This window comes from Antennarius striatus, chromosome 14 (genome assembly GCF_040054535.1).
Source record: "Antennarius striatus isolate MH-2024 chromosome 14, ASM4005453v1, whole genome shotgun sequence".
In the NCBI taxonomy this organism is placed as follows: Eukaryota; Metazoa; Chordata; class Actinopteri; order Lophiiformes; family Antennariidae; genus Antennarius; species Antennarius striatus.
Window position 1 is genome coordinate 16,952,965 of NC_090789.1, and position 12,344 is coordinate 16,965,308.

Here is a 12,344-nt window from a genome sequence, read left to right on the forward strand (position 1 = left end):
AAATACTGAAGCGATCTTTGACAGAAATCTTTTTAAAACTGTCAAGAACTTGGCCAGTTGAATTATCAACCAGAACCAATATTTCTAATCATATGTCCTGAAATTACCTTTTTGTTTTGTTACTGATTTCATGTGAGGTTCTGAGTGATGACTTTTTTAATCGCATAAGAACCTCAGTTATTTGGTATCATTTAGCAGGTAACAAATATCCTGTTAAATATCCTCCTCTCTTACTTTAACCTATAAAAACATATTATAAGTAGTCTAAACTTGTGTTTTTGTTTTAACAAGCTGACATCTCCATGAAAAACGGGACAATCAAGACCATGGATGATAACATTTATTAGTAAATTTGCCCAGGTGAACAAGAAATAGAGAGAACCACAGGGTTGACAGTCATGCGTCCGTCATGGTCCGTTTTCTAGCTTGGCGGTATGGCAGGGAGGAGGCGTGTAGGTCCCATCCTTCATCATCTTGCGCCGCTGCTCAAAGATAGCCTTCAGCCTCGCATTCTGCGAGGAAGAGGAGAAGAGTTAAAAGAAACAAACAAAATTAAACCACTGAAGAAAATTCCATTTTACAACTGTTGTTGCCGAATGTGAGGAGAAAAGCTTCCTGGCCTGTACTGATCACCACCCAGACCATACAGTCTCCAATATTCATCCTGACAAACCATCCAGTTTGATCAGACATGAAGCTGTGTATTAATAATTTTAATAGGTGGAAAACAGCTGTTCAGCAAATAGGGATTATATTTTAACACAAATACAGCTCCGATGGACATTTTGATGTCAGAAAAGCATCTGAAATCAAGATTTTTTGACGCTTCATCTTAATGAGACTAAAGAGTAATTCAGGGCGCTTGGCTCTAGACAAGGAGGTTCCTGCTGCTGCAGCACATTCACAGTGAGCGTCTTCTCTGTGGACGACACTCTGGAGCCTCACAGGATTCAGTGTCTCAGCTGGACGGGAAAAATCAGTAAAATCCTATGTGTTTAGTGAGCTTCAGAAACAGGTCAAAGAAAACCTGGAACAGAATGAAAAATATACAAAATGAGCTGAAAGATGCTCTGTTTCATTCTGACACTGAGACACCACTCACAGATCCAAGGTTTGACCAGCTATTAAACATCCGGGATCCTTTTGTCTATTGAGGAATTATTTTTGCATCAGTACTAGATCCATGTCTCGGGCCAGCTTGCTCAAATTGAAAAACTTGGTTAGAATAAGTAATACAAGTTTATTAGAACAGAACAGAATAAAATAGAATAGAAATCCTTTATATCATTGACTATGCAGAATACAATGGAATCACGTCACTCCTATGGGTGCATCAACCAAGCACATTTCAAACGTGCACACTATGTAAACACACATCACTGCACCTGATTGATAAACAGATAATAGATAATAGAGCCCTGTCATCACATTGTACAGATCAGTAGTGCCATCTGGAGGACAGAGATTCAAACAGCTTGTAAGAACAGTAACCATCAGACGCTCTGCAGCCAAATGTGGAGATGGTCTGTATTTATGTCACTAGAGGAGAATGATTCTGACACGGCTTAAAGAGAGATGCTTCATCTGACAAAACCTGCTGTGTTACAGGCCAGCCATCATAAAAAAATAACCAGGCATAGCTCAGAGTTCACAGATTTGCTTGACCCAGTCATTGGACCTCAACCACAAACTTTGTCTATTGTACATAGAAACTGAATTGTGTGACCTCAGTTCCAAAATAACGAAAGATCCTAATGTGCTTAGCATTAAATTGATCAGATTTCCTCAACTATGACCCAATAATCAACACTGCTACTGTTGCCACTGCTAAGCAAATCAAAGCCTGTGAGCTGTACTTACTGTTTTGGTTCTGTGCATGCACTCGAGGAAGTCCTCATACTCTAACTTGCACTCCTTCTGTGCACGGATCTGTCCGATGCCATGGGCACATTCGATCCACTCTTTCTCAAAGGCATGGCAGCGTGACGCTATTTTTTGGGGCTGCTCTCCGCTCTGCAACAACCATCTGTCCAGATTGATACCAAGCTTCGGGTGCAGGTCCCAAAATGGCATTATGCTAAAAAGGGAAAAGAGGAGGGGGAAAAGTCATGAGTAAAACAGGAAGTAGTGGAGAATACAAAAGAAATGTAGTGATTAGGGGAAGGTAGAATAGAAACAATATCCGTTGAAGCTTGAAGCAATCAAAAGAGAAAAGAACCGATGGGAACAACTGACAAAATGTTTACTTGAAAAAACAAACACCACACTGCATATTTATTACACATGACCACGGAGGTTTCAGACACAGATCGATCAATCAGGTAGATTTCAGGTTTTCTATCTGAATTAACAGAAGTCCAGTAAATCAGCCTCCTTCCCCTGCTGAGGTCGGAAATGTTACCAGATACCTGAAAAAACAGACTTGTGCTTTCAGCTAGACTGATGAGTCACGTTTAGTTCATGTTTTTATGAAACAAAGAATGAAGTGCTAAAAGGTTTACAGTAACATCTTTTAGGGGGAAATTCTTCACATTTAAATTAGCAGCACGATACCAGACCTAGAGCCTAACTTGGTTTCATGGTTGTCTTCATACGCCAATAATAATAGTAATAATAATAGTAATAATAATAATAATAATAATAAAAGCTCTGTACCACCGCTGCACAACAGACAAAACGAAGACCCACTCGATTCAACTCACAGTTCAGAGGATGAATTAAAATACGTTCCCATAAACATTATTAACTTCCTTATCTTCAGCCAAACTTATGTGCGTCAAACGGAATCTTGTTGGACCAGAGGTTGGACGAACCTTATTAACAAAATGCTTCTTAACGTCCTGGCTGTCTCCATGTCCTAACATTAACATTAGCCAGCTAAAGAGAAATAGAAAGCTAGCTAACGCTAGCTTTAGCTGGCGACAACCACTTTCTAAACATCTTGCAGGCTCACCTTCTTTATAAACATGCAAAGTATAATTTTTAAGTCTAGTATTTAAGTCAATATAAAGATATATACAGTAATTAAAACCGGCCTCTAAGTCTGTCTACGGGTCAGATGACGGTTAACATTCACCATTACAGATCTCTACCTCCCTTCACTGGCGGTCTGTTCCAGTTAACGACGTGCCTTTGTGTTTTAGTCTCCATACAAGAAACGTCTCAATATAAATATGTCAAAAATCACCTAAAAACGCCGTCAGGATAAACAAAATAGAGGTATTTACCGTATTTAGTGGGATCTGATTTAACCTTCTCGACAGTACGCGTTCCACTTTACGGTTGACCACAACACGACCGTAAAGTGACCCGTTGTGTCGTGAAGAGAGGCGATAGTGTCTTCAGAAACGCATCTATCGGTTTAACGGTATTGTAGCGCCGCTTAGTGGACTGGATGACAGACGCGTGTGGTTAGTCACACAACTGTTCTAAAGCAAACTACAACCAAGGCAGTCACAGACTGCAACATCCCGCGACATGGTAAACACAATCCTGAAGTCTGCTTTCCCCTGAATTCAAAATTTTACTCTTACCTACTTGCATAGGTCAAAGATCAAAGCCAGTGTGCTCTGACCTACTGTCACAGATCAAAGCACACTGGCTTTCTCCTTCATCTTTCTATCTTATGAGTTTACAAAAGTTAAGATTTGAACTTGGCCTACTTTTCTAAAGGTCAGTGTCCTCATCTCACTGTCATCCCCTTTGCCGCCCGAGTAATGTGCTTTTTGTTTCATCTTTTTATCTGCAACAATTGTGAAGATATTTGGTGGATTCACTAATTAACAAACGGAACACTGACAATTACAATATATCACCGTTTTGCGTGATGTAATAAAATTTGCATGACTATTTGTCTTAGATGATACTTTAAACTTTATAATGTAACACATCTAAAAAAAAATCCAACATTTATCTTACAAATATTAGATGTTTAAGATTTTGTGTACTTGATCAGATGCAGGATTATATTGTTAAGAAAGTTCATCCAAGAAAGGTGAATCATTGTGTGTGAATCATTGACAGTCCCAGGTGTTTTTGGTTCATAAATGCTCACCCATTTACATTTAAGTTCCACACAAACTCTTTGAATGAAAGACATTTTATTCTGAATATTTACTAACAAAATATGTCAAAATAATAAAAGTGTCACCTTAAATTTTGGAAAATTTTAATATATTATTTTACACATTAGTTTGTTCCCATTGTTTCAGTAAACGATTTAAACTATTTAAATCAGAAATGTATGCATGAGAAATTGCTTATTGAGATATCAGAATTTATCTGAGTTTTCAAAAATTGGAAATTGAAAATGTGACAGGCTTGAGAAATTTATATTCTAGTTATTTTTACTTTGTAATTTTATGTAAATCCATGAACGTTTAGATGTTTTATGTTTTACTGTATTTGAACACAATAAATATTAAATTTTTGCAACATCAGACTGTTTATTTTTTTTCCAAAACAGGTCCACAAGTTGTCTTTCACATTCCTGCATGGACATCTCCACAGGGGGTAGGGCCTTATCAGGAAATACACAAACAATAAAATAACACTTTAATATTGCTATCTATATACTCTAAAACCTTTTCAAACATGGACAAGACCACCTGGTCTTAATGAGACTTTTCCATCTGTGGTACAATCCTGTGTTATCTCACAGGCAGGCAGAAACAAGTGATAAGTGCAGACCAAACGAACCACTGTTATATAAACAGCTAAATCTATAAAGCTACTCTGAGATGAAACAGGTTTCCTAAGCTGATTCCTTTCTCCTGGTAGAATCCATTTTAAACTGAAGCACAGAGGTGATACAAAGCTAAGAAACAATTCAAGCTATTGATTATGATTAAGAAAAGCTTATCGGCATCAAAATTTGAAGTGTTTGGCTCCAAAACGAAACTGAGTCAAAAGTTGATTAGTAAAACATACAGTAATAATGAAAAATATAAAAATAAGATAATTACAGTCCTTGGGTCACAAAATTGATAAAAACAGCTTGGGTGCCCATAAAAATTCTGACGATAAACTCGACAAAGCATTTATCATCAATGGTTGTATGATATTCTGGAGGCAAAGTGTCTGTTAGTTACATCCAACATAAAAGGCCTTCTGGTAGTGGACTTATTTTGGTTGTATCACACGTCTTGATTAAAATGAAGAAAAGGAATCAATAAAAACAGATGATCAAACAGAATTAAGAAGGAAAACAAACAAATAAGATCATTTCCGATAAAGTGCACAAGTGCTCATTCAGGACAAACATTCATCAGGAGTTCATTCGTTCAACAGACAACATTCTAGTGGGTCAGACAGCCAGATAATGCATACCAAAAGCCAGTGTGTAAGAAACGTTAGACCAGTCACATGACACACCAAACTCACCCAGCGACAGCGTTCAGACAACGACCAGTGAGCAGCGCCGGTCCAGTTCTCCTCAATAGAGGAAAATATTAAAGTTTCATTGACCAGCTTTAATAAATATTAAAAAATGACAGCTGCTCTAATGTGAAGTTAAGCGGAAGAGTTTAAGTTTTAGATTGTTAAAGATGATGACGTGTTATTAGACTCTGATGTTTATAATGCTGAGCTTGCATTGCTTTTAATATGGGTAACAGGGATCTTTTCAGAAACGTCAGTAGTTCTGGTACACGTTCATGTCAAATGTGTGAATATGCAAAAACAGCAGGGTGTCTGGCTACCGCATATTTTAGATGAACATTATTTTCTATTATTTCTGATATAAATATCTTAGATAACATGTGTGACAGTGAGACCGAACTGTTCTGAATGGACAGTCAAAATGTGAAGTGTGTGAAAACAAACATCTGACTTGAATCGAATCACCACCGTCTGCTCCGTTCACGTAATTGTCAGAACTCATTTATTTCTGTCAATTGAAACTATTATTTTTTGTCCCCTTGTCCTTCCTGCCAGTTTCCTTCCTCCTCCTCCTCTTCCTCCTCCATTCACACAAAATGACATTCAAGAGCAGCTTCATCGTCTGAGGAGTAAACTTCCACCGGTCTAAAAGAAACGCACTGCCCTTTTGTGGCTCATGCAGACTCATGCACACGGCAAACAATACCATTTCAAGGTCGTTTCAATATCGAGGAAAGGAAGAAATTAAGTCACCACAGTTGAGTCCAAAATCCACATTCATTCACACACCGTTAGAGACATCATTTCCAGCCTCGGGACGAAGGGAATGTCTTCCCGACAACCCCGGCAATCCGTCTCCTTCTGCTGTGCTTAATAACATTTCACCTCATTTTATAATTTCAATTTTGCAGTATTTGTAAAGGAAAATGTGTCCCTCTTTTTTTTCTTAAGTAGCCAAGGCATTTTTCACCCAGGAGTAAACATAAATAATCTTAGAAATCTCAGAGGTAGAACCCTGACAATTTACTCAGTGAGGCGATTGACAGGTAGACAGACACAAGTAAACAAACGCTGTCTGTGTTTAAGACGGTGTCTGTGGGTCACAAAAGCAGGAACACGAATGATGACGAAGCAAACTGAGCTGTGATGGCGAGCGTTCACGCGTAACCGTCGGGGATTGGCTTGTTGTTGTGCAATCCTGAGAGCTTCTCTCAGACGTAGAGGATGACATTGCTGTCTGTGGGACAGTGAAGGCCTTCGGGAGTGTTCAGAGCTCGGCAGGAGGGGGGCTGGGGGTGCTGGCCGCCTCCCATGGGGCAACTCTTTGGGTGGGGCGAGTCACAGTCGTCGGACGTCAGTTCTGCGATGTCGTCCGATTGAGTGTCCGACATCTCCAGGTCGCTGCGGATGCTCTCCGGCTGGGCCAAGGTGACGTCTCGCAGCCCTTCCCTGATTGATGCTCCCGGTGACAGTCCCAAAGCGGAGCCAGACATAGCCCCGCCCCTTCTGGAGCTGCAGTCCTGAGGCTCCTCCCCTCCTGAGACTGTCCCCATTATAGCAGAGCCCGGGGGCGGGGTTAGGTCCTCCTCACTAGTCAGGCAGAGGTGGCTGGGTTTGGTCTCGATGTCCACCTGGATCTCCAGGTTGGTACAATCCCTGCAAAGACACAGATTCACACATGGATTAGATGTTCTCAGATAACTGGAACAATTCAAATACAGGTTGGACATTATAGCATCAAGCATCAAGTATTTTCAAAGATTTATTTAAAAAAAATATGGAAAATTTAACAAAATTTACTTTTTCATTTCAAAAATGGTCAATCAACATTCTGAGACACCAGTGTGTGTCGGAAGGTTGACAGGCGCACACACACACACACACACACACACACACACACACACACACACACACACACACACACACACACACACACACACACACACACACACACAAGAGGCAAAGAGAGCAGAAGTGTCATGAAGGTGTCACCTGTCGGGCAGCGTGTAGGACGAGATGATGGATCCGGCCATTCCTCGGGTGCTGGCACAGTCGCTCGCTGCTCCCAGGCTGCCCGTCTCCCTCTGGGCTGATTCTTTGGTCAGCTCCCCCGCCTGAACCTCCAGTCTGATGGACAGACAGTCAGTCAGTGTGTGACAGTCACATCCACACTTCACACAAGTAAGACGTAGCAACAGCAACATGAAACACTGTAGTGTTGCACACAGACCACAACAGACCCGCCCAATTCCATCTGGTGAGAAGGAAGATGTGATTTATGGTTCCTGTCTTTCTGGTGTGGCTCTGTTGACTTCATCTGATTTTATTCTCTCCAGGTTGTTTGCAGCCATGAATAAAAATCGACTTCAAATTAATGTGAAAGTTCATAATTGACTTCAGAAGCAGGAAGTTAAAAAAGGAGATCTGTTTCAGAACTTGTGAGAGTGGAAAATTATCTTTCATTCATGAGTTTAATTCATTCTGTGATTCGTAACTCAAATAATCAAATGTATTTTCCCCATTTAAAATAACTAAAATCATTTAAAATTATTCCAGCCTTTTAAAAACTCCCCAGACACCCTAAATTATGGTAAAACATATTTTTTCTCAACCAACAGACATGCAAACTTTACTTGTGCATGATTACTTTTATATAAGTTACGTAAACAATGATAAACTACGAAAAGAAAGGAGATCCGGTCTCAGCTGATGTTGTATCCGTCCGCCAACTAGTGGTGGTGTCCCAAAGCAAGGCTCGTATCTCAAATTGTACTCGTATCTTGACCAAAAATATGGACAGAGCGACGGCTCATATCTTAAAAAACTCCTATACAGAACAGCTCGTATCTCTAGGTACTACTTTACGTACATCTCCATGTCTAAGGCTGAAAGCTCTACAGCAGCTACTGAATGGATTTAGTGGTGTGACTGTTCTGTCTACCTGACAGTCAGAAGAAAAGTATCCCTGATTGAAACAACAGGCTGGAGTAGTTACAGAGAAAAGGAAAATACAGCAAGTTTAGTTTTCTGTTTAAAAATATTTATGGAAACAGTATGTACTAAAAAAATTACTGATAGAAAAAAACAAGAAGAATTCGACAAAGCAACCGTTAAACCTTCTCACCTGCTGTATTTAGTGGTTCGGGTTCCCAGGGAGCCGCCAGCCAGGGTATTAAAATGGGGTGTGTCACCCAGAGTCCCAGGGGTCACAGAGAGCCCCTCGCTGGGGGAGGTGGTGCTGAGACCACTGACCGCCCCGTCCAGACTGCTCTCACCGAGGCTGGGGGACTTGAGGGCTCGCCACGCGTCGGCCACTGCAGATTCAGACAGCAGACATTCATTATAGCTCAGCTGAAGGAGTCCCTGTGTGACGTGGTGAAGAACATCCTGCTCCTCACCTGTGATTGGACCATCATCCTCATCGAAGTCGATTCGTACGCCACGTCCCTTCCCTCTGCTGACACCACAGCCTCCGCCTCGACACAGAGAGATGGGCACCACCCCGTAGACGTACGCCAGCATGATGGGAACGCCGATGCCTGGAAAAACAGATGAAGCTCTACGTTCAAGAGCCGGGGGTCAACATGAGGACAGACCGTACGTCCCTGTCGAGGACAGGTGACGGCTCTAACGGCCCTCTTACCGACACTAACAGCAGCGATGACCGGCGCGGTGATGATGGACAGGGCCACGCCTCCTGTGATGGCCAGGTTCCTCCTGTGACGAGATGACTTCTTCAGCTCGTAGTGGGCGTGGATCTGCAGGGGGACAGAGGAAGAGAATGTTAACACACTCTGGGCCTGAGCAGGGCTGGAGGGGGGGGGCAGACATGTTACTGAGCCGCTAGATGACCCACAGAATCAGAACTCTGTGGTTGTTACTAGGATACCTTCCATGATGAAATCATGAGTGGAAACCATCAATAACCAAACGTGATCCATCATGCTCTCTTTATTTACCTCCAAGAAGGAAGCAGCCACGACTTTATGACTGATAAATAAAAACACTGGATGTTTGGAAGCACCAGTCTGCTCGGAGAAAACCATCTTCACATGTTGGCCATGTTCTTAGAGGTTGTGTGAAGGTCAGGAGAGTGACTGAAGGCTATCATCTGACCTATCAACAACCCCAGAATGACATCAGGCCATTAAAACCGTCTGACAACCCAAACAGATGGCGTTACCATCCACAAACCTCCCAGCTAACATTACTGACACCAGCAGGGTTCTACTCTCAACCGCCAACAAACAGAGTCAAACTCTAAACGTCCCTACCTTCAAGGATCTGCTGGTGTCTGTCTTAATTTATTAGAGCTCATATCTGAATCTCAAACGACTTCATCTTCAAATATAATAAAACAGTATCAGACACCTGATATCATAAAACTGATTTGATTTGTCGTCTTTAGATAGACGTTTTGTGACCCTCAAAGGAACTGAAAGTCATTTTGACATTTCTTGAATCGTATCAGATATGAGGACATGACTGTTGACATGAACGTGTCATAATGAACATTATTCCTCCTTTAAATCCCCTCACATCTCTGTCATCTCTAACTATAGTCTCTTCTCGTGATCAGAAAGAAGGAAATGGCTTTTAAGGAGGTCGTCATAAAGACGTGTAGTACTTGTACACATTTTGCCTTAAACTCTTGGATTTACCTCAGATCTAAGATTTAACTCTGTACATTTTAATCAAAGCAGAAGTTCCTTTTGAACTAAACAGACCATTGCAAAAGAAAATGGAGAAACAAACTGAAAACGCTAATAGAAACTGAGCGCTGCGCTCCTGACTTCTTGTACTTCTTTAGGAGTTTCTTCCTCAAAAGTTTTTTCACCTTGCGTCCGACGTAAACAGGGATGCCGATGACCATGGCAGGAACAGCGATGCCAGCGATGAGGGTGATGCCAACCGGCGCTCCGATCAGCGTTCCCAGCTGCCACAAAATCTTCTTCTTCCTGCTCCAAGGCTTCTTCCCCCAAAATGTACAGCCAGACGGGCTGTTGGAGGACGGAAATAAAAGGAAAGAGGATGAGATGAACAGTGAAGGTGGAAGGATTCAAACAGAAAACGTGGAAGGGCTGGTGGTTTGTAGTAACACAGACCCGATTGGGGCAGGAGAATCAGACATATTGGTACCTGAGATAGTGCAGGTCTGAGATCTCCTTCATGCACAGCCAGCAGAACTCACAGCCGCACACGGCGCAGGTCATGTGATTGCAGCTTCCATCATTCATCTTGATGATGTAGGCACCGCAACGCGGGCAGGGCTTGATGTCGTCCGCTGCGGGAAGAAGGAAGAACATACGACGATAAATATTTATGGTGTGGAAGCAGAAAGGCTTCGCGTGTCTTCATGAAAATATGTTTGACCCACTCAGGCAGAAAATGTTCACGTACTCATGATTTAAATTTGATCCATTATGTTCAGTCACGTTCACCAACTTGCTTCACTTCCTGACCGGTTGTCTGTTGTTATAGCAACAGGCGACCATATGAAAGTCGCTGTCACCTTGAGTAGCCTTTGGAATAGTGCTACAACTCACGTAACATGCATTTTAAGGCGTTTAATGTGGACACATGAATGATTTTATCTTAATCTTAGCTCAGTTGAGCAAAAAACATTTGAACCCCGTGACTGGCGCCTACAGACGGATGTTAGGGTGCAGCTGCGGCTGCAGTACAGCAGCAATATGCAGCTTAAATAGCTGCTACACTGGGGGGGGGTTGATGATGACTGGGGAGAATGAGGTTTGTGCATTTGCAGCAGTGAAACTCAATTGTGTGTGTGTGTGTGTGTGTGTGTGTGTGTGTGTGTGTGTGTGTGTGTGTGTGTGTGTGTGTGTGTGTGTGTGTGTGTGTGTGTGTGTGTGTGTGTGTGTGTGTGTGTGTGTGTGTGTGTGCGCGTGCGTGTGTGTGAACTCTCTGGCAGACTTCCCTCCATTAGCGGATTGACTTGTGGCAGGCCAGAACGAAAGATGCCAAGAAGATCATTTGACTGTTTGACTTCTGAACATTCTGCTCTTCTCAGAATATTTAGGTGTTTTTGAAGAGATGCTGACAGATCTGTGTGTGGTTGTTTTTTGTTTGTGCCCTGTGTATTCTGCTGATACGACACACTCACTCCCCTTTCCTCAGCTTTAATTCTTCCATTCTTTTTTCTGCTTCTCTAAAGCCTTCCCTCTCCCTATCTCTCTCTGTACATCTGTTGGTCTGCAGCTGACTGAGGACAGACAGATCTAACCGATGATATAAATGTTTGGCAGAGAGAGGCAGACTGAAAGAGGTGGATTATGGGGATCAGATTTTTAATTAAAATGGAATTAAAGACACATAGATATATGTGAAGGAATCATGTTTGACATCCTGGATGACTGCAGAGTGTTACACATGGTCATCACAAAAAGTTTTTAAAAAAACCTCAAAACCACAGCTACATGCAGACTCATCCAAACCTGTACAAAGGTAAAAACAAGACGACTATATGCACTGCTACGCTAACTACTGGTTGTGGCTACATATTTATAGGACATGACTCTCCTCAGGTCTAATACAATAAAAGGTCAAACTGCAGTGTTCCTTAATGGGATAAATATGAAATGGAGATGATTTTCATAAGCAGCTGCAATTTACTAAGCAGATAAAAAGAGAACATTTTATGCATAGAGTAGGGAAAGATTACACTATGACTGGAGTCATACAACCAGTTCAATGTGAAAATGAAATTTTAAATGAAATCCTTGAAAGCATCCTCAAAATGAGAAGACTGTTCACGCTGCAGGTCGACCACCATCTGTTGGTAATAATCTACAATGTCCACATGAAATAGGAGTAAATCCCACACCCACAGTTTAAGTTATTCTGTATTTAGCCTTCTGTGCGGATGAAGTGATAATAACTATAATCACCCTGTGAGACATTCAAGATGGCAACTTCAGGAGAAACTTTGTAAATGTTTAGATTAG

General features: G+C 41.7%; 1 protein-coding gene across 1 annotated transcript in view; it reads right to left on the reverse strand.

The window, feature by feature from the left end:
* Window positions 1-4,420: 4,420 nt before the first annotated feature.
* The window catches only part of rnf19b (ring finger protein 19B), a 30,861-nt gene continuing 22,937 nt past the window's right edge, over window positions 4,421-12,344 (reverse strand). Inside the window, exons 4-10 of the mRNA XM_068332822.1 lie at window positions 10,519-10,663; window positions 10,217-10,379; window positions 9,023-9,137; window positions 8,778-8,918; window positions 8,504-8,693; window positions 7,372-7,506; window positions 4,421-7,035 (exon numbers count right to left, since the gene is read on the reverse strand). Coding sequence (XP_068188923.1) covers window positions 6,591-7,035; window positions 7,372-7,506; window positions 8,504-8,693; window positions 8,778-8,918; window positions 9,023-9,137; window positions 10,217-10,379; window positions 10,519-10,663 — 1,334 coding nt within the window. The 3' untranslated portion in view covers window positions 4,421-6,590. The remainder of the gene's footprint in view (window positions 7,036-7,371; window positions 7,507-8,503; window positions 8,694-8,777; window positions 8,919-9,022; window positions 9,138-10,216; window positions 10,380-10,518; window positions 10,664-12,344) is intronic.